Source organism: Chrysochloris asiatica, unplaced genomic scaffold, assembly GCF_000296735.1.
Source record: "Chrysochloris asiatica unplaced genomic scaffold, ChrAsi1.0 scaffold00095, whole genome shotgun sequence".
Taxonomy (NCBI): domain Eukaryota; kingdom Metazoa; phylum Chordata; class Mammalia; order Afrosoricida; family Chrysochloridae; genus Chrysochloris; species Chrysochloris asiatica.
The window spans coordinates 4,840,111-4,863,248 of NW_006408613.1; the positions used below are offsets into that span (position 1 = coordinate 4,840,111).

Below are 23,138 nucleotides of genomic sequence, written 5' to 3' on the forward strand. Positions count from 1 at the left end.
AGTAGCAGAATGGATAAGAAAACAGTATCCTTCAATATCATGTCTACAAGAGATACACATTACACACAAAGACAAACATAGATAAAAAATTAAAGAATGGAAAAAAGATATCAAGCAAATGGCAATAAAAAACGAACATGAGTGGCAATATTAATCTTTGATGAAATAGACTTTAAGGCAAAAACCAACACAAGAGACAAAGGACGACATTATCTCATGATTAAATGGTCAACTGAACAAGAGGACATAACCATATTAAATGTCTATGTTTCCAATGAAAGAGCTTTAAAATACATATTTAAATATGTATTCAAATTAAAATAAAACTAAAGAACGAGATAACTCTACAATGATACCGTTGTTGTTCTTAAGTGCCATTGAGTTCCCCTAACTCAGAGTGAACCTTTATAAGGACTCGAAGGAGTGACTGGTAAGTTTAAACCACCAACCTTACAGTTCAAACTGATTTTGTGGTCCAGTGCTTTATCCCATAGCACCACACAATAATAGTTGTTGTTGTTGTTAAGTGCCATTGAGTCGGTTCCGACCCATAGTGACCCTGTACAGGGTTTCGGAGGGTGTAAATCTTTATGGGGTCGCTATGGGTCGGAACCGACTCGATGGCACTTAACAACAACAACATAGGGGTTCTGAGGCTGGGAATATTTACAGGAGCAGAAAGCCTCATCTCTTCCTCGTGGAACAGCTAGTAGTTTCGAACTGGTGATCTTGAGGGTAGCAGCCCAACTCTTAACTAGTGTGGCAATGTGGGTTAATGCGCTGGACTGCAAAGTCGGTTTGAACTGAAAGGTTGGTGGTTCAAGCTCACCAGACACTCCTTGGAAACCCTATACAGGTTTACTATAGGTCAGAACCAACTCGACGGCACCCAACATTAACAACAACGTATAACTATACAATGCACACCTTTGGGCAAAGAAGGGCTTTCTAAAATTAGGAATGTTTCTCTGAATCAATTCCTAGAAGCATAATTATTATATAAAATACTGAATGCTTTTTAAGATTCATGATATAACTTTTTAAGTTGCTTACCAACATTAATAAACAGTATTAAGAACATTTCTCCTACATAACACTTTCATTAGCAGTTTGTGATCATATTATTTGCACTGATTACATAAATACAATTTTCTAAGGCATGCAGTCCCATAAATGTATGAACATTCTCTAAGGTTCTGTGTCTAATTACAAGAACCACTTTAAATGTAGAGTTGTTGCTATAGTAAATCTTCTGTGTTCCCATCATCTTCCCTCTCCCTTCCCCCAAATGATTTAACCCCATCAAAACAGTCTCAATTTTCTTTACATTAAGTATTTATTTCTTATAATTTTAAACATTGTCTGTGGGTTCTTCTGCTGCTTTTTTGTTCATCTAATCTTTTAGCATAGTGGTTACGAATCGGGCTGTGAACCTCACAGTGAGCAGTTCAAAACTACCAGCTGTTCCGTGGAAGAAAGATGAGGCTTTCTGCTCCCGTAAGGATTTACAGCCTCGGAAACCCCCGTACAGGGTCGCTATGAGTCGGAACCGACTCCAAGGCACATCACAACAACAACAACGACAACAATCTTTCCTTATCTTAAAAGAGCAACCTTGGCTTTATTATCTCTTTGACCTCTTCATTTATGTAATCTCGTAACCTCCCTCTCACTGATTTTCTAAAAAAACTTTACGTCTGGAACAATTATTGTAACATTTACTGTGTTATATTATTATTTCTACTATTTTGCCTCCTCTTCTTCAGTTGACTAAGCTGCTAAAAGGGCAGATCTTGACACTTTTTAAAATTATGTATCCTTACAATATTCAGCAAAGAGCTTTTGAAAACATTATGGTATGATAAATACTTATTTAATGAATGAATATGGTATGAAAAAAATGTATAAGAATTTGGGTCTGAGAGACCTTAAAATAAAACAGTGTGAGACTATGTATACAGATATAGAGATAGATATAGCAGAGACAGCTTGAAATATCATCTTTCATTGTAACAGAACACATATTGCTTTTCTGAGATCTGAGTATGTTTTATTTCCTGTAGGAGCATCTGCTTCTCCACTAAAGATACTCTGCACCCCCGAAGGAATAAGACTTCAGTGTTACATGAAATATTTTACGGAAGACATGAAAGTGAACTGGCATCACAAGTAAGTAAAACATCAATTGACTGTGGCCATGCCATCGACAAGAGCTGATGTCTAGGAACACCATGTTCAACAGAAAAGCTCATGGTCTTGGCCCTCCTCTCAAGAATTCAACATTTCAAGAGATCTTAACAATCCTTGGCTCTGGTGGTGGCAGGGAATCATGGCAATGGGTAAGACCCAGGAGAAGGATAATGAGAAAGAGACAAGTTTCTTCAAGTTGACAATGTTATCAAAGGTGGCTCTACTCATATAGCAGAAAGCTAATGGAAAAATAATATTTAGAAATCACGCTGCAAATTTCTAGTCTATTGATTTCCCACTAGACTTGATTAAAATGAAAAGGGCTCGAATTAATCTAATAATTAGAATTAAAGAAGAGAGAAAATATGATCAACCTGAACAAACAGCACGTTTTCTGTATTTCAAAATTGCTGTTCTGCTTCTTCTAAAGGTGGGTAATTATCACTATCAAAGCAACTGTCAGAATTTTCACGTGAGTGAGTACCACAGAACTCACAACATCACTCAAATCCTACCCTCCCCAGACACCTGGCGTCAGTTTCTTTCATATCTCTATCAGAAGCTTTTATCTACGGCATGCCTGAACTTAAGGGTAACTGAAGGAAATAGGATTGATTTCAAGATTCCTCCTCTCTTAGGATATAGCTGTAGAATAAAAGTAGATTTCAGATATGGGGACAGATGGACCAGAGACCACATGTTTTGTTTATCTTTACTGTAAGTGAACACAGGGGGAAAATTTTTAGTGAAGTTTTTCAGTGGTGTATACATCTCAAAATCTCATGCTTCTCAATCAACTATATATCCCATAGTGTGCATGTCCTGCCTTTAGATGTTATATCTTTATGGTACTGTCAGATAAACACTGGACCACAAGGTCAATTTGAACTTCAAGGTGGCAATTCAAACCACCAGCCACTCTTCAGAAACTCTGTACAGGGTCATGATGAGTCAGAACCGACTCAAGAGCACTTAACAACAACAATGGAGATTTAAAAAGGAAAACTCTAGAGTTATGAGTGTCTCATTTTAAAAAATGTTATTTTGTTTAGATGAATCTTTGAGTAAATTCATCTTTGAGCAAATTAAAGTGCTAAACAGGCTCTTTTTGGCTTACTTAATTTTGACATACTATGCTGGATTGCTGACTGCAAGATAAGCAGTTCAAACCCATCTTGGAAACCCTGTACAAGGTTGTTATGTGTCAGAACCTACTGGACAGCACATAGCAATAACAATGCTTTTGTCTTAAAAATTATGTTTAAAAACATGAAATAATAAGACATGCTGGAACCTTAGTACATCTATATTTGGAGTGGTAGGTTTCTGTATTTTAACAGTATAGAATTCAACATCAGGTACATAGATTCCATATCAAGGAGTTTGTTAGGGAAGTGTATTAAAACCAAAGTCTTTTAATAAGGGATTCCAACAGCAAGGAGTTCATAGACTGAAACTCTGGTGTATTTTTGTGATTTAATTGTTTGGAAGGATTTATTTTTAACATAATGAGTAAATCTATGTTTCTAGCTGAATCAAGTCTTCCCCTGCGGTAGGAAAATTAATCACCCATTCTCCGTGCTTCCTTGCAATTTACAGCATATTGCATTGTAGTAACTTGTATGCAGTTGTAATGTATGCTCTATATTCAGTTGTAAATAGGCACATCCCCTGGTAGGGAGGATAGCTTTTCTTCAGCTTTATCTCTCTAATGTGTAGTGCAGTGCCTGGCACAGAGTGAGTAGCTTGTCCTGCTTGCTAGGGTACAGAGATTACACACACTCACACCCTACATAAATACACATGTGCATGCATGTGTGTGTTAGAATTATTGATCAGTTTAAATACTCATCATGTATTATGTTATTTAACTCTTACAAAAGCTCTATGAATTAGGTATCACGACCTGACTCGATGGCACTTAACAACAACAACAACAACAACTCATTATATAGGAGCTCTGGTAGCGTAGTGGTTACGAATCGGGCTGCAAACCTTAAGGTCAGTGGTTCGAAACTACTAGCCGCTCCGCGGGAGAAAGATGAGGCTTTCTACTCCTGTAAGAATTTACACCCTCGGAAACCCTGTTACAGGGTCGCTATGGGTCAGAACCGACTCGACAGCACTTAACAACAACAACAACAACTCATTATATATATATAGGAGCTCTGGTAGTGTAGTGGTTACGAATCGGGCTGCTAACCTCAAGGTTGGTAGTTCTAAGCTACCATCTGTTCCGTGGGAGAAAGATGAGGCTTTCTGCTCCTGTAAAGATTTGCAACCTCAGAAACCCTCTGTAGAGTCACTATGAGTCAGAACCGACTCCACGGTACTTAACAACTCATTATAAGGAGTTCTGGTGTGGCACTGTGGCATAAAGCACTGGACTCCAAGGTTGTTTTGAACGACAAGGTCAGTGATCCCTACTCACCAGCCACTCCTTGGAAACCCTATACAGGGTCAGTATGAGTCGGAACCAACTTGACAGCACTTAACAACAACAGAAACTCATTATATGTGGAAACTGAGGGTTCGTGAAAGAAGCGTATTGGTCAAAGTAATTCAATTAGTTGATGAAAGAGAAAATATTTAAATGCTAGTTAGTCTGACGGTAACTATTACAATACTGAAGGAGTATCAAGTCCAGAAGTATAGATTGATTACAGATAGATTTAAAAGGCAGACAGAGTCCAAACTGAGAAACTTGTATTATTGTAGTTTTCCGTGTTGTTGCAACTCATAGTGACCCCATGTGCAACAGAATCAAACACTGTCTAGTCTATGTCATCACACGTGTATTGCTGTTTAAGCCCATTGTTGCAGCCACTTCATCAATCCTCTTTGTCATGACCTTTACCAAGGTTTGTGTTCTTTTCCAGAGACTGGTACTAATTCCTGATAACATATCCAAAGTATGTGAGACAAAGTCTTGCCATCCTCACTTCTAAGGAATATTCTGGCTGTACTTTTTATAAGATAGATTTGTTTGTTTTTCTGGCAGTCCATAGTGTATTCAAGACTTTCCACCAGTATCATAATTCAAGACATCAATTCTTCAGTCTTCTTTATGTATTGTCCAGTTTTCACATGTATATGAGGTGACTTTATCCTTAAAGTGCCATCTTAGCTCTTTAATACTTTAAAATGGTCTTTTGCAGCAGATTTACCCAGGGCAATATATCCTTTGATTTCCTGACTGCTGCTTCCATGGATATTCATTGTGGATCCCTTGACAACTTCAATGTTTTCTCCATTTATCAGGATGTGGTATTTTGGTTCTGTTGTGAGGATTTTTGTTTTCTTTATATTGATGTGTAATCTATACTGAAGGCTGTACTCTTTGATCTTCATCAGTAAGTGCTTCATGTCCTCTTTGCTTTCAACAAGCTTTGCTTCAGCGTCATAATATGTCATCCACATATGGCAGATTGTTAATAAGTCTTCCTTCAGATCAGAAATCTCATTCTTATTCATATAATCTAGTTTCTCTATTTTCTCAGCATATAGATTCCATGACTATGGTGAAAAGTTACAACCCTGCCATTCACCTTTTCTGATTTAAAAGCACATAATATCCCATTGTTCTGTCTGACTGCTTCATGTTCTAGTTTCAGACTCTAGATGAGTTGTTGTTGTTGTTGTTAGGTGCCATCGAGTCAGAACCGATTCATAGTGACCTTCTGCACAGCAGAATGAAATGCTACCCAATCCTGGGCCAACCTCACAATTGTTGCCACACTTGAGCGAGTATATGGAATTCTCATTCTTTACAATATTATTCACAGTTTTTTTTTTTTTTTTATGATCCATAGAGTTGAACACTTTCATGTAGTCAAAAGAATACAAGTAAACATCTTTCTAATATTTTCTGCCTTCAGCCAAGATACATTTGACCTCAGCAATGATATCCCTCATTTCACATCCTCTTCTGAATCCAGTCTGATTTTTTGGCAGCTGTCAACATACTGCTGCATTCATTTTAAATTTATCTTCAACAAAATTTTACTTGAATGTGATATTAATGATGTCAGTAGTTTCAACATTCTGTTGCATCACCTTTCTTTGGAATGGGTACAAATATGGATCTGTTCCAATCAATTGGTCCAAATTCCTTGGGATAGACATGTGATCTCCTCCAGTGCTGCATTGATTCATTGAAATATTTCTATTGGAATTCCATCAATTTCTGGAGCCCTTTTTCTTTTTTCTTTTTTATCATTGCCTTCATTATGGCTTGGACTTTTTCCTTTAATATCAATTCTTGATCATATGGCAGAAATCTCTTGATATATTTGGATGGTGATCAATTCTTCTTGGAACATTGACTCTTTGTACTGCTTCCATCTTCTTTTAATGCTTCCTGCATCATCCAATATTTTGCCCATTTATTGTTGTTATTTGTTGTTATGTGCCGTGGAGTCGATTCCGACTCCTAGCGACCCTGTACAGGGATTCCGAGGCTGTAAATCTTTACGGGAGCAGAAACGCCTCATCTTTCTCCCGCGGAACAGCTGGTAGTTTCGAACTGCTGACCTTGCGGTTTGCAACCCGACTCGTAACCACTGCTCTGACAACAGGATACAATAATGCCTGGTCCTATGCCATCCTCACAATTGATGTTATGTTTGATCCCATTGTTGCTGCCACTGCATCAATCCATCTAATTCGGGTCCTTCCTCATTTTCACTAACGTTCTACTTTACCAAGTAAGATGTCCTTCTCCAAGGACTGGTACCTCCTGACAACATGTTCAAAGAAAGAGAGAAGAAATCTCACCATCCTTGCCTCTAAGAAACATGCTGACTGTACTTCTTCTAACACAGATTTGTTTGTTCTTCTAACACAGCACATGGTACTCACAATATTCTTCTCCAAAATCATAATTCACATAATTCATAAATCAAGTTTTCTTACTCTTTTTTATTCATTGTATAACTTCCACATGTAGATGAGGCAATTGAAATACCATGTATTGGGTCAAGCTCACCTTAGCCCTCAGATATCTTTGCTCTTTATCACTTGAAAGAGGTCTTTTATAGCAGTTTTATCTAAAGCAATATGTCCTTTGGCTTCTTGACTGATGTCTCCATGAGAATTGATTATGGATCCAAGCAAAATAAAGTTTTGACAGCTTAATCTTTTCTCCATTTATCCTGATGTCATTTATGTGTCAAGTTGTGATAATTTCTCTTTTCTTTATATTGAGGTGCAATCCATACTGAAGGATGTAGTCTTTGATGTTCATCAGTAGGTATTTTAAGTCCTCTTCCCTTTCAGCAAGTAAGGTGTATCATCTGCATATGGCACATTGTTATGAGTCTTCCTCCAATCTTGATGTCAAACTCTTCTTCATTGAACCATAGAATCTTTCAATATTGCAACCCAATCTTACACTTTGTCTTCAGTTCTTTCAGTTTTAGAAATAATGAGCATGTTTTTCCCTTTTTTGTTTTCTAAATCCAGATTTTTGTACATTTCATTTTTAATATTTTACTTTGTCTTCCATTTGCTTTAGCTTCTCTACATTCAAGAGAAAGTTTGAGAGTCTCTTCTGGCATCTATTTTCTTTTCTTTCTTTCATGTCATTATATTTCAGCTGCTGGGAACTTGTTTTATTATCTTCAGCTTTAATTTGGTCTTGTTGGTCTATTCAGCATTTGACTCTTGACCTTGTTCTGGCTGTTGAGCATCCTTTTTCACAGATCTAGTTGATTTGGTTCTTGCATATTTCATCTGCTGAGATCTAAATGCATAGTCACCACTTGTGTTATTGACCAAAGGAATTTGCAATGAATACATCATTGGTCTTACAAAATTTTATCATGGAATTTCCAGTTTTGTTTCTGTCACCAAGGCCATGTTTTCCAACTACCTAATCTTCTCATTTGTTTTGAACTTTTACATTATAATCACAACAATTAGCAATGAATCTTAATTATATGTTTGGTAAATTTTAGAATGTAGTCATTGATAGAATTGTTCGATTTCTTTATCTTTGACTTTAGTGGTTGGTGTGTAAATTTGAATAATAGTCGTATTTATGGGTCTTCCTTATTGGAGTCCTGGTGTCACGCTGTAGGATAATGTGCTGGACTGCAAGGTCAGTTTGAACTACAAGGTCGGTGGTTCATGTTTACTAGGTGTTCCTCTGAAACCCCATACAAGTTTGTTATGAGTCAGAGCTGACTCGATGACACTTAATAACAATAACAACTTGTAGGTGCATTCATTTTATCCTGTCTCTGACAGCATAGATTTTAAAATGCTGTTTTTAATGATGAATGTGTTGCCATTACTCTTCAATTTGTCATTCCTGGCACAGAAACCCATATGGTTGTCAGATTCAAAATGACCAGTCCCAGTCCAGTTCAGCTCATAAATGCCTAGGATAGTGATCTTTATATTCATTTAATTTTTGAGTGTATATAAAGATCATTATCCTAGGAATTAAAACTGAAAGTGTATAAAAACTTTCAGGTTTCCTAGATTCATATCTTTGTACATTCTGTGTACTGATTATTAACTTTCTTTGTCACCTTAGCAAAAAAAAAAAAAAAAAATTCCTAAAATCTTTGTTTGTTCCATACCTTTAAGGTTAGTTATGAGTCAGAATCGACCAGATGGCAGTGGGCTTGTTTGTTTATGCTTTTGTTTTTATGAGTAACTTTCCATAGACTCAAAAATAAATAAGTCAATGACAATCAAGCCAATTCGGACTCATAGCAACTTTGAAAGACAGAGTAGCTATTGCTACTTTACTGTTTCCAAGGTTGTAAATCTTTATGGAAGATTGCCATATTTTTCTCCTTCAGTGAAACTGGTAGGTTCAAATCACAAATTTTCAGTTAGTCACCAAGAACGTAATCCACTGTGTTACCAGGGATTCTATAGACTCATAAGACTGGTGTTTAGATGTTTTCACTTTCTAAAGCAAAATTTCTAAAGCAGGTATTCATTTAACACTATCATAATTAAAATCCACTGCTCTTCTGTCAGTTTGTTATACTGTGGTGGCTTGTGACTTGCTGTGATTCTGAAAGCTATGCCATGGGTAATTTAAATACAAGCAGGGTCATTCACAGTGGACAGGATTCAGCTGAGCTTCCAGATGAAGACAGACTAGGAAGAATGAGAGACAGACTATTTCCAAATATTTAGTCTCTCATGAATAGATGTAGAACACTGCCAGCACCAGATTATTAAATATTGAAACTGGATGAAGAGCACAAAAATATTGTTAGATACAGTGCCCCTCAGGTTAGAAGGCACTCAAAATGTGACTGGGGAAAAGCTGCCTACTCAAAGTAGAGTTGACAATGATAACGCGAATGGAGTAAAGCCCTTGGACCCTTCATTGGTTGAAAGGGCACAACTCAAAATGAAGAGAAACAGTTGTAAACATTCGTTAATAATTGTAACGCGGTATATACCAAGTATGAATCTAGAAATATTGGAAATTGTCAAAAATGAAATGGAATGCATGAACATTCATATCCTAAGCATTAGTGAGCGGAAATGGACTACTATTGGCCATTTTGAATCTGACAATCACATGGTTTATTATGCTGGGAATGACAAACTGAAGAGGAATGGCATCTCATTCATCATCAAAAAGAACATATTAAGATCTGTCTTGAAGTACAATGTTGACTGTGATAGGATAACATCCATATGTCTTCAAAGAAGACCAGTTAACACCACTATTATTCAAATTTACATACCAACCCCAATAAAGCCAGTGATGATGAAACGGAAGAATTCTACCAAATTCTTCAGTCTGAAATTGATCAAATGTGCAATCAAGATGTATTGATAGTTTCTGGTGATTAGAATGCAAAGTTTGGAAACCAAGAGGAAGGATCAGTAGTTGGGAAATATGGCCTTGGTGAAAGAAATGATGCTGGAGATGGCATGATTGAATTTTGCAAGACCAATGACTTGTTCATTGCAAATACCTTTTTTAAACAACATAAAAAATGACTATATACATTAGCCTTACCAGATGGAATACACAGAAATCAAATTGACTACATCTGTGGAAAGAGATGGTGGAAAAAATCTCCATATAATTAGCCAAATGCAAGTAAAGTTTTACTAAATATAAGACAAAAGCCTCTGCAACCATACATTGACAGAGCACTTCTAGAGATTCACACTGGATTCTAAAGAGGATGTGGAACAAGGGGCATCATTGCTAATGTCTGATGGATCTTTGTTGAAAGCAGATAATACCAGAAAGATGTTTCCCTCTTCCTTATTGACTATGCAAAGGCTTTAGATTGTGTGGATCATGACAAGCTATGGACAATGTTGCGAAGAATAAGTATTCTGGAACACTTAATTGTGCTCATGAAGAATCTGGACGTTGACCAAGATACAGTTGTTGGTACAGAACAAGGGGACACCAAATAGTTTAAAATTAGGACAGGTATGTACCAGGGTTGTATTCTTTCACCATACTTATTCAATCTGTATGCTGAGCAAATAATCTGAGCAGCTGGATTAGATGAAGGAAAATGTGGCATCAGGATTGGAGGAAGTTTCATAAACAATCCGCCATATGCAGATGATGCAGCCTTGCTTGCTAAAAGCAAAAAGGTCTAAAATACTTATTGATGAAGATCAAAGACCACAGCCTTCAGTTTGAATTGCATCTCAATGTAAAGAAAACATAAATCGTCATCACTGGACCAATAAACAACATCCATATAAATGGAGAAAAGATTGAAGTTGTCAAATACTTCATTTTGCTCAGCTCAACCATCAACACTTAAGGAAGCAGCAGTCAAGAAATTAAAGGACATATTCCTTTAGGCAAATCTGCTGCACAAGACCTCTTTAAAGTGCTGCAGAACAAAGATGTCAGTATGAGGACTAAGGTGCGCCTGACCCAAGCTGTGGTTTTTTCAATAATGTCATACGTATGCAAAAGTTGAACAGTGAATAAAGAAGACAGTAGAAGAATTGATGCATTTGAATTATGATGTTATAGGAGCATATTAAAAGTACCATGGACTGCTAAAAGAACAAACAGTGTTGAAAAAAGTATAGTTCTTTGGAAACCAGAATGGTTAGACTTCGTCTCTCATACTTCAGACATAGTGTTAGGAGGGATCAGTCCCTCGAGCAGTATTTCATGTTTAATAAAGTGGAGGGTTGGAAATATAGAGGAAGACCCCCAACAACATGGATTGGCACAGTGGCAGCAACAATGGGCTCAGACGTAGCAACAATTGTGAGGTTGGTCCAGGACAGGGCAGTGTTTCATTCTGTTGTACATAGAGTCACTGTGAGTTTGTAGAGACTCGATGGCGTCTAACAACAACAACATAATTAAAATATAACCTTTATTTATATTTTATCATTAAGCAATATTAAAATTTCCTTTAAGTTATTCTTTACCTTGTTGTGACCCATGGGGCATATATCATCTTCCAAAATTTTCAGCCTCTCTTATTTCTTGGGAAACTTGTATCCCAGTTGTAAGACATGTTGCCCCTGGTGGGGACCTGTATAACTAGATGGTTGCACCCTACCAGTCCTACTGTCAAAGTCCATTGTTGTTGTATGTGCCTTGGAGTTGGTACCGACTCATAGTGAGCCTGAATAGGGTTTCCAAGGAGCGACTGGTGAATTTGAATCTCTGACCTTGCAGTTCAAACTGACCTTGTGGTCCAGTGCATTAACCCACAGCTCCACACAAGGACACCATATCAAAATCCATATTACTTCTCCAAATATTTTACCATTGATTTTAGTATGTCTTCCATTATTCAAAACTCCTGGAATCCGAAAAATTCACACCAGAACATAATTTGGTCATAAAAGGGTTACCTACTTTTGGTAATTACGTTTTGTGGTTAAAAATCTAATGTTTAGTTATATCATACTATTTACTATTTATTTATATATTACTTATTTAATGTTTAAAGAGTACAACATAATTGTTTTTTACTCTTTCGATCATTAAGTAAGTTTTTATTAGACAATAACTGGAACATATAGAATAATATGAGCATTTCTTGAAATTCTTTTCAGTTTAAGTGATCCACTTAGCAGAAATCTGTGAGATGCCTGAGGGATACAATTGTTGAAGGCTTATATTGAGGACGCTAGAATCTTTTGTGTTAATGGGAGACATTGAATCAATCGAGTATGATGAGAATTTTGTGAAATGCGAACGTAAGCAAGGGCAATTGTTTTTTGGTTAAAAATGCTGAGTAATATATCAAGGCATGTAGAGAATGTCACTATAAAGGAAGGGTTGAAAACCTATTCAAAATGAGTTAGAAGCATACAAAGTGGAGCTCAGCAAAAATGTTCTTCGGAAAAAGGATTTTGTTGTCTTGCTCAAAGGTGAAATTAATTTGTCATCTAGAAATGGCTAATCTCAAGTTGTTAAAGTATTGGCAATTTAGAATTTAGAAGTATATTGGCCCACTATATAAATTTCATGGTGCCTTTATAGAAAAGAAGAAAAGTATGCTTTAATCTCAGAATGTAAATTTTACTTCAATTTAGGAAATCTCATACACAAAGCTTTAATTTAACTGCAAATTCTCCTTGGAAATCTCAATATACTCTTAAACAACAACAAAAGCTATTTTATTGAGGTATAATTTATATGCAATAACTGCGTGAATTTGAAATGTACAACTTGTTAGGTTTTGGCGTAGTTTACACCTATGAAATCATCATCCGAATGAAGATAGTTAACTTTTCTATCATCCACAATATTCTTCTTGCCTCATAGTCATCCTTCTCTCCCCAGCTAAATGCTCATCCTTAGGCATCCACTAACTGCTGTGGGTCACTCCATATAGCTTTCTAGACATGCAGTTCAGTTTCTTTCCGACAACATAATTATGTTGATACATGTGCCAATACTGCATTCCTTTTTATTGCTGAGCACTCCATTGTAAGAGGAAACCACAATTTGTTTACCCATTCTCCTCTTGATGGCTATTGATCCCATTTTTGGCTATTACAAGCTACACTGCTAGAGGTATTCATGTACAAGTCTTGGTATGGACAAAGTCTTTGTAGGAATATGTGTTGTCAGTTCTTAAGTGAAAACCTAAGAGAGGAATGGCTAAAACATATGATAGATTAAGTTTAACTTTTAAGAAATTTCCACTATTTTTTTAAAACTCTTTATTGTAAATTGATTGAAAGTTTACAGAACTGATCATCAGTTTTACATTCAACAAATCATACACTTTGTTTCATCTCAATGATTGCAGTCCTCTCCATGTAACAACAGTTGACAGTATTTAACTATATTCACTTTAACTATTTTATTCCTTCCTGTATCTTCCACTACCTTTATCTTTCCTCTGCTAACTTTCCTCTTGAAGTAGAGGTTGAGTAAAAAATTATGCATACTCTGGCTGTAGAATTTATTTTAATCTATTTTTAGAAAAGACAAATACATCATTTTTTTTTTTAACACAATCTCCCTGCTTTTCAATACACTTTGTCCATCTGTCAACAAGCTTTCATATTCCCTTATTAAAAATTGTTTTAGGCTGAGCTGCAAACCATGAATGCATCACTATCTTCACTTCTTCATCAGAGGTGACTCTTCATCCTCGAAGAGCTGCTTTCAGGAAACCTAACAGGTGAAAGTCCAATGAAGAAAGATCAGGACTATAGGTAGAATACTTTAATACCTCAAAACAAAGTTTTTGCAGAGTGTCAACAGTATAGGTAGAGGTGTGTGGATGGACCTTTGATACTTGTTGTTGTTATGTGCCGTGGAGTCGGGTCCAAGTCATAGTGACCCTGTACAGGGTTTCCGAGGCTGTAAATCTTTATGGGAGCAGAAAGCCTCATCTTTCTCCCGCGGAACAGCTGGTAATTTCGAACTGCTGACCTTGCGGCTTGCAGTCTGATTTGTAACCACTACACTACCAGAGCTCCTTTAGTGCTCTACATATAATCCAAAGTTTAGCCTTCAGCTTTTCAGTGAGCATCTCACTTTAATGAACACTGTTGATTGTTGAACCCTTTTTCTGATAGTGTTCCAAGCCTGGCCCTTGAGAATATCAGAAAACTGTAAGCATCAATTTTCCAGGTAATGGTTGACTTTGGAGATTTATTTGGTTAGCGATTGAGGATGTTTCCATTCCATACTGTGCCATTTACTACTTTCAGGTTCGTTGTGATACATCCATGTCTCATCACCAGTAACAATTTTTTTAAAAGAAGTTTTTGTCTTCCTTTGAGTTTTGGTCCAAATTTTGTTTGCAGATGTCCAAATGCTCTTTTTATAGTTGTTTTGGTACTCGTCTCACACAAACTTTTCGAAATCTGAACTGTCGTGGATTATTTCATAGGTAGAGCCATGGCTGATTTGCAAATGATTTGCCACATAATCCACTGTTTTTCATCTATTCGACAAAATCATTTCACATGCATGCTCAATGTCATCAGATTTGGATGTGGATGGGTGTTTTAGCATAATTTTTGAATCAATCTCATATATTAACTTCCTAGCCACCCATGTTAACATGTGCCTATCTTCTAGCCCATGAACCCCCGCCCCCATAACCATCATAGATTGCTTCTTTTATTAAGAAGCCTTTTCTTAACTTCTTACAACATTGGTCTCATACAATATTTGTCCTTTCGTCATTGACTAATTTCGCTCAGCATAACGTCCTTCAGGTACACCAGTGTTGAGATGTGTTTTACAGATTCATCCATGTTGCATAGTACTCCACTGTATGCACCAAAATTTGTTTAACCATTCTCTATTATTGGGCAACCTGGCTGCCTCCATCTTTTTGATGTGTCGTTTGTAGATAGATCATGTATTCTGATCATTCTGTTCTGTTTCTTTTACTTTCTTTTTTGTAAGTTTTTATTGTGAATTGAGTGGTAATTTACATGGGAGATCATCAGCTTTAAATGCATTCTATCATATTTCATTTCATTGCAATGATTGCAATCCCCTCCATGCATCATCATTCAACAGCATTTGCTTCCAATCCCTCTGTTTTTTTTGGGGGTGGGGGGTGGGAGGGATGGACATCAGAGCGCTCAGGAATATATAACCATTCAAACAACCAAAGGGTATAACCTGCACGCATGCCTCCCAGCTACCAGCACACAGTCCCTCTCCCTCCTTGAGTCCCCAGCTTCTCCGTCTCTCTGCATCATCGTCTCTGCCTCCATCTCTGGCATCACTGCTTCTCTGGATAGGGTCCCACACTCCGCTCTTCTCCCTTGATGATCCCAGGGACCGCTCTTCTCCCTTGATGATCCCAGGGACCTCCGCTCTGGGGCTGCAAGATAAACCACTCCCTTCCTTTTGTTACAAAATGTGTACCTTTACATTTGCAACTTTCACAATCAGTCCTGATAGCTATTCACTATTGAACCACAAGAGTCTTATCCCCATCTCCTTTCACCAGGCCCATCTAAACAGGTTGGAAACTACTCAGTGGAGATTCTACCTTTCCCTGCACCCTCTGAAACTAAGCTCCTTCTTGAAAAATTGTAAGCCAGTCACGTTGTGCCTTTGTTGCCCTGCCCCCACCCCATTTTGGGTAGCCAATCCTGTCAACCCTGTGTACAGAGGGGGTGGGAATGATCTTTGCTTTAAGATTTGTTCCCTCTTTTAAGCTACTACATCCTTAAGTATAGACCAAGTTCATAAAATTGTAGCGGATTGCACTTGTTTTCCTCTTCTTTCTTCCTTTAGTTGAGTTCTGATCATCCAGCCATTGAAGCTTGATCAAATGCAAGTATGGACGTTCTTGTGCATCTCCCCTCACTTCGCATCAGATGGATGCTTTATTCTATGCTCTAGTCCTCTGTAACTATGTCCCTGTACATAGGCTCAGGAGTCCCTAGATCTTGCTAAACTGCTGGCCATCTAGGTCACGATCCAGGTTGACAGGAGTCTATTGAACATGGCAGGACTCAGTTCACAGCTTCAATGCTGTTTTTCTCCCACTTCCCCTTACTGGTAGACCAAGGTGGTCACCAGCAAGAGTTCATGCCTGCTTGTGTATTCCCTTTGAGTTTCAGTCTTGGAAGGGGGTTTTCCCTGAGGGGACTTGGTTGCTTGCCTTGATGTCTCCCCAGTGAACAACTTTCTTGTTCTTGTGATAGTCAATCAGACTGCTGCTTTTGTTTTTGATTTTTCCTGCTGGTCTTTCTTTCAAGAAGTATCTTCTGTTCTTCTAGCTGCTCCAGGCTGGTCTGCTTGTCTTTTGAAGTGGGAATTTCCCATCTCAGAAGATTCTGGATAGGGATCAGGATTCCACTTACCATCTTATGCAATGCAAAGGGTCCGCAGGAAGCCTTTTTCACTGGGCATGCTCTAGCACCATTTTAGGTACTACAATCAGTTAAAGGCTGAAGACAGGCTTACAAGCTTTCTATAGTTATGTTTCTGGCTATGCCTTTTTATCCCCCTCAAGTGTCTATTTTACAGTAGTAAGCAAGGAAACACTACTTTTATTTTGCTTACTTGGTATTCAATGTTCCCTTGAATTAGCTGGGAGAAGGATACTCTTTTACTACTATGCCTTGTGTATCCTTTTTCAGCTGGTTAAGTGCTATTAGCCAAGTTTCTTCCATGTAAATTTACTGTATTTCTCTTTGTAATTAATATATATCTTAGGGAAGGTACTTTGAGACTATGCAAACATCATGTTCCTCCTCAAACTTTCACAAACAGGAACATTCCAAATACACTGATCCTGTTTGCAATACTTTTTAAAAAATAAATGAAATTTTCATCATGGGGTGAGTGAAGGTTTACAAACAAAATAATCAGTTTTACTTTTAAAATCATACACTTTGTTTGATCTCAATGACTGCAATCCCTTCTGAGCAACAACAGCAATTCTGCTTCTTCCATGTGATTTCTATTCCCATTGCTTACAATAATTTTTACTGAGGTGTGACCTAATGGTGATTTGATATTTCCTTTATTTCTTCTACATTAATTAACTGGGATCTTTTATAAGAAAACATTATCACTTTCCCTCATTTATTATTTTTTTTCAGCTACTTATTTTACCAGTATGGACTCATAGATATTTATTTTGCACTATGATTATAATCTAATTATAATATATACAATTATATATATTATATATAATCTAATTATAATCATAATACAAAATAAATATCAATGAATTATAATATAGTTCTTCTTTTTCATTTATATATTTTCTCAAGTGTTCCTATCTTAGCCATTGGGAACTCCTTAGGGTTATATTCAGCTTTCTTTCAACATGTTTTAGTATTTTATGAGCATTTCCTTATTTTCTGGTCCTACAAGATATATTTCAGACTCCTTTTATACATTGCCTTTTCTTGTCTTGGAATAAATCATTCCTCTAAGTAGCTGTAGAGAAATTAGAATGAGGTCCTGCACTTTAGGTGAGCAATTTTTGTGAATGGCATTGCTAGTGGAGTGTCATGTACACCAACTCATGTATTCACACTTATTATTTCTGTGTCTACTTAACTGCATGGGGAGTGAGGGGGTTCCATAGGATGAGCATTGAACTGTGAGCCACAGGGTCGGTGGTTCATGCTTACCAGCTGCTCTTCAAGAAAAAGATTTAAAGCTGAGGAAACTCTATACAGGGATCACTATGAGTTGAACTGACTCAAAGGCACTTAACACAACACCACAACTTATCTGTATATGTGTTAAAAGCTTATGAGTTTATATTGATATTGTTGATTCCAATTTAACATCACAGGACATATTCTAGTCTTCCCCTTTTTCTTATTTGTAACTCTTTTTTTTTTTTTTTTTCCCCACCAGGCTCTCATCTGTCGTATATTTATTAATTTTTTTGAGTCTTAGTATACACATAAAGTGGTTGCAAAATTATTGACTATGTCCCTGTAAGAAGCAAATTTAGAGTATAGCAGTTTGTATACTCTAAATAACATAGCTATTTTTGTCTTTAGCTTTATAGAATACAGTCAAAATATTATTTTTCAAATAACTTCAGTTATATCTTCTTTTCTTCCTTCAGGATGGTATATAACTAATTTGCAACGTGGTTAAGTTGATTTATTACTGTTTGTAGTTAATTTGGGGTTCTATCTGCATCCTGGTTGATTTTAATGGTTTATTTTTTTCTTTTTTAAAAGTGAGAGTCATACAAAAAAAAAAAAACAAACCCTAGAAAATGGATTCTCTCCTTGGTCCTATAAACTTATTCCCATTTTCCTTTTTTTCTGCACCATTCCCACCACTTATCCGGGATAATGAGTCTCCTGTGTTTCTTTTTCATAAATGATCATAAACATGTATTTTTTAAAATCCCTTCCTTCATACATGACTGTAGAATAGTTTAAACTTATTGCAGGAGCTAGAGGACAAGCAATATTACCAGCTGCTGAGTTGTAGAATTGATGGCTTATGGAGCTGGGGATGTAGCAGAGCCTGGAGCTGAGAATGGAATAACTTCCTCAGTAAAATGTATGGGGTCCAAGGTTGTATACCAGGCAGGTCATTGAATGATCTGGCATTTTGTGGACACCCCTCTCACCATTGCAGTGATTTTTACCTTTCAGTACCAATTATATAGATGCTATATGAATACAATTTGCAAATGATTTTGCAAAAATTGTGAGATTGTTTTAATGAATCTCTTAATGCAGCAGTGTTGATTTCCGTCAGACTTAAATAACAAATGACTTCAGTGGCTAGTGGTGGTCAATGTGAGGTAGAGTACTTCGCAGTGCGCAAGTCTTTACTGCAAGACTCCTGACGTGGCGCTGTAGGATCAACCCTGGACTTTTGAACCACAAGTTGGTAGTTCAAATCCACCAGCTGCTCCTTGGAGATCCTATACAGGGTCGTATGACTTGGAAAGGACTCAAAGGCACTTTAACAACAGCAAGACTTTACTGCAGCAATCCAGTGGTATTCAATTATATCAGTGCCAGTATGACATATGTATCTGTGTATAGTAGTATTCTGGGGGCTTTAGAGTCCTGGTGTGGACTAATGTGCTGGACTAAAAGATCAGTTTGAACTGCAAGGTCAAAGGTTCAAGCCCACTAGCTGTTCCTCAAAAACCCTTATATAGGGTTTCTAGGAGTCCAAATGATCAGCACTTAACAACAACAAACAACATTGTTTTAATGAATATTTATTCAAATAGTTGTTTTATCCTTCATCAAACACTTCCAAAGTCAAAGAAAATCTGTTTTTTTGGTGTTTTTGTTTTTGTTTTTGTTTTTTGCCCTGCAAGCAAGTTGTTAATTTTGTTAGTGGAGCAGATTATCATTAGAATGAAACATGTTTCAGTTGAACATAAACACCTCAAAGGCTGAATTTATTACTATTTCCAGGAGCATTTTGTAAGGTGAATTTTGGGTCAGATGAGTTTCACCTTTTGGACAAAGCTGTGTAAGATGTTGCTGATAAAATGGAAACTCTATTAACTTTTCTTCATGGCTCTTAATACAACAGCAAAATATATCAAGGCTCTTTCCAGTTCTCCCCCACTGAAGAAATACTAGTCTGTCTCTCTTGCCCTTTGTCTTTCTCTCACCTGCACACACACACAAAGGGGTTTGAGTGTCTTAATCTGTCCATCTAGAGCACAACAATTTTGATATCTTGTTGAGCTTTTTGAAGTAAGACGTATTTGAGTTAATGGAGATAAACAAAACAACCTGTTCAGCTCTGAGACTGGCATACCATGTGGCAAATGAGATAAAATAGGACTACAGCCATTGGTGATTCCTCTCAATGTAATTGACCAGCCTTAGCATGAATTCAGCAAACCCAGGCAATCTCCCCCCACCCCCTTCAGCTGCCACCAGACACAGCATGCAGTGTAGAATGCAAATCCCTAGGCAAGACTGAAATCATCCCCTGATCAGCAGTGCAAGGAGCAAATCCCAAAGCAATATCCAGTCATTGCAGAGAGGGACTGCAGTGTTGTTTCCATCACAGGATCTAGTTAGTTAGGACAGGCAGAACTGAGGGCCTTATTAATGTGTCACAGCTAACAGTGAAATCTTTGCTTCATCAGAAAGTCCTTGTTTGCTTAGGAAACTGAAACAACCCTGCTGGAAATGTCTGTGCTTGTGTAAGTGTGCACACAAACATGCATGTATCTATTAGAACTTTGAGGCATTTAGTCTTATTCTCAGATCATCAGCTCACTTTGAGACATTTAGGCTTACCCTCACATCATTAGTTCAAACAAAGATAGTGTGATAAGATGACAAGGACTATTCAGTATTTGACACAAGGAATTTTTCTTACTCTATTCAGAGGAGACCCAACACACTTGTTGAACTATGTTTTTGTGAATGTAGTACAGTAGTCAAAACCATTACAGCAAGTTAAGTTCCCTACTCATCTACAGTTGTTGATTGGTCTATGAAAATACCCATTTTTTTAGAGCATTCAGGGAATAAAGAAATCTTTCTTAATCAAGCTGTGATTTTCCTATTGTGTGTTGATGTCTGTTTATGTTTGGATATTTGCACAGATGTGATTTTCACTATTCCAATCAATTCAGGGTGTAGGACTGATTGCCCAATCCACCATTCAGTTCATTTTCTTTGAACTATTTTTTCTGTGAGAACTGAGAATGACTATTTAAAGTCTAATTTTCCTTTTGTACATAGGAATGAATAAGTCTGAGTGTTGGAATGGCCTATTCATCACCTTAATAATAACTACCCTGTTTTGAACACATATGACAGCTTGGTCATAGGCTTGTGAAATTGGCCACTCACAGCTGCTTTAACCCATCCATACATGAAGAACATGTTGCATCCCTTGGCAAGGGACAGGAATAGAATTTGAACACAATACTGTCTGATTTCAAACACTGTGTTCTTAAGTGAGTGGTATATTGATCCCCAGTTTTGCAGTGGTTGGTAGGGTGTGATTTTGTTTTTTACTGCTTTGTGCTTACTACATGGTATATGGTTGACAGTTACCAAAAAGCAACTTTGCAAAGGGACATGTTCTATTGCATGGTCTCATCTTTAATGATACTTCATGATCAACATTTATAGTATTTAATAAGCTTAAGATTGAAAGATACTTTAAAGATAATCTAGTTTGATTTCCCCCTTCTGCTTCATATATTATAGGTTTTCGAGAGAGCAAAACCAGTAAAGTTTATATTGTCATTGTTAAATGATATTGAGTCAGTTCTAACTTACAACAACTCTTTATAGGGTTTCCAAGGAGCAGCTGATGAGTTTGAACTGTCAACCTTGTGGTTGGCAGTCCAGTGCTTATATGTATTTATAAAGAGAGGTTTATATCAAGAAAATGGCTCAGATAGTTGTAGAGGTAGGCAAGTCTCAAGTTTATGGGTCAGATGTCAGGCTGCAGGCTTCTGACTCTTGTAACTGCAAGTTACAAGACTGGCAAACAGCAGGCAGGCAGATAGGGCAGGTAAGATGGCAGGCTTCTGATGACTCCCAGGATAGGCAGGCAATAGAGCAGACCACTGGCTAAAGTCCAAAAAACTGGAATTTGGGTGACGAACTATATGCAAGAGCCAGACCCAGCTGAAAGCAAGTAAGCTTTGCCTGAGTATCCAATATATTCAAAGCAAGCCATACCATGAAGGAGAATTCCTTTCAATTTAATTGGCTGCACATAAGAGATCTTATCATGGGGATTGTTGTTGTTAAATTCCATCGAGTCAATTTTGATTCATAGCAAACTTGTATAGGATTTCTGAGGATATGCTGGTGAATTTGAACCGCCAACCTTGTGGTTCAGTCCAGTGCTTTATACCACAGCACCACACCAGGACTACATCATGAGAATTACTACGTCCTAGCTACCAAACCACTGAGAATGGTGATCCAGTCAAGTTGACCACGAAACCTTAATGATCACACCTTCTTTGGGGAGCTCTGGTAACGGTGATTAAATGATTGCTGCTAACTGCAAGCTTGGAGGTTCCAACCTACCAGCTGCTGTGTAAGAGAAAGAAATGACAGTCTGTTTCTATAAAGATTAAGAGCCCTGGAAACCTTAGGGGACAGTTCTACTCTGGCCTATAGGTTCACTATGAGCTGGAACCAACTCACTGGCAGTGGTTGGGGTTTATATTTTTAGTTATCTTGCTAGTGCACATTGTTAATGTGTTCTTCTACTAACTGGGAGGTTTGAGCATACTCAGTGTCCCCTTGGCTTAAAGCCTGGTGACTGCTAACATATGAGTTATAGAAAACTCTATGGAGCACAGTTCTACATTGACACACATGGGGTTGCTATGAGTGGGAGTTGACTCCCTGATAACTGGTGGTTGTCTTTTGGGTAGGAGCTAATGAGAGGGGAGATAGCTAATATGTTCTGAACGTCTACTCTATGCCAAATATTGACCCCAATGTTGACATATAGGTTTCATAAACAACCCTTGTTGTTGTTGTTGTTGTTAAGTGTTGTGGAGTCAGTTCTGACTCATTGCAACTGTGTATAGGGTTTCCGAAGAGTGGCTGGTGAGCTTGAACCACTGGCCTTGTGGTTCAAACTGACCAGCTCATTAACCCTCAATGCCACACCAGGACTCCTAAACAATCCTAGGTGGTAGGTATTATGTTTTCTTTTTATATTTATTATGAGAGAGAATAAGTTATTTGACTGAAGTCAGAATAGGAATTCAGCTATGTAGCACCTCAAAACTGATATTTCCCTTTAATTTTCCTTCTTCAGCAGTGACTCAACTCTTCACTGACTATACTATGTGTTCTCCTGCCTCTCTGCCTTTGTTTCCTTCTACCAAAAATGTTCTTCTAATGTTCACACATTCAAATCTTACCTGTTCTTCAACACAAAGCTCTCATTGTAACCTATTCCATGAATCTTTTTGTGGGATTCTTTTTTTTGTTTTTTTGTTTTTTAATTTAAGGTTTTTATTGTGGATTGAGTGAAAGTTTACAGGGCACATCATAAATTTCACATTCAACAATTC

The 23,138-nt window shown here is 37.3% G+C and overlaps 1 protein-coding gene across 1 annotated transcript in view; it reads left to right on the forward strand.

The window, feature by feature from the left end:
• MYOM2 (myomesin 2) overlaps positions 1–23,138 on the forward strand; it is a 152,924-nt gene that overhangs the window by 121,568 nt on the left and 8,218 nt on the right. The window contains exon 32 of the mRNA XM_006866724.1: positions 2,064–2,169. Within this exon, the coding sequence (XP_006866786.1) occupies positions 2,064–2,169 (106 nt within the window). The remainder of the gene's footprint in view (positions 1–2,063; positions 2,170–23,138) is intronic.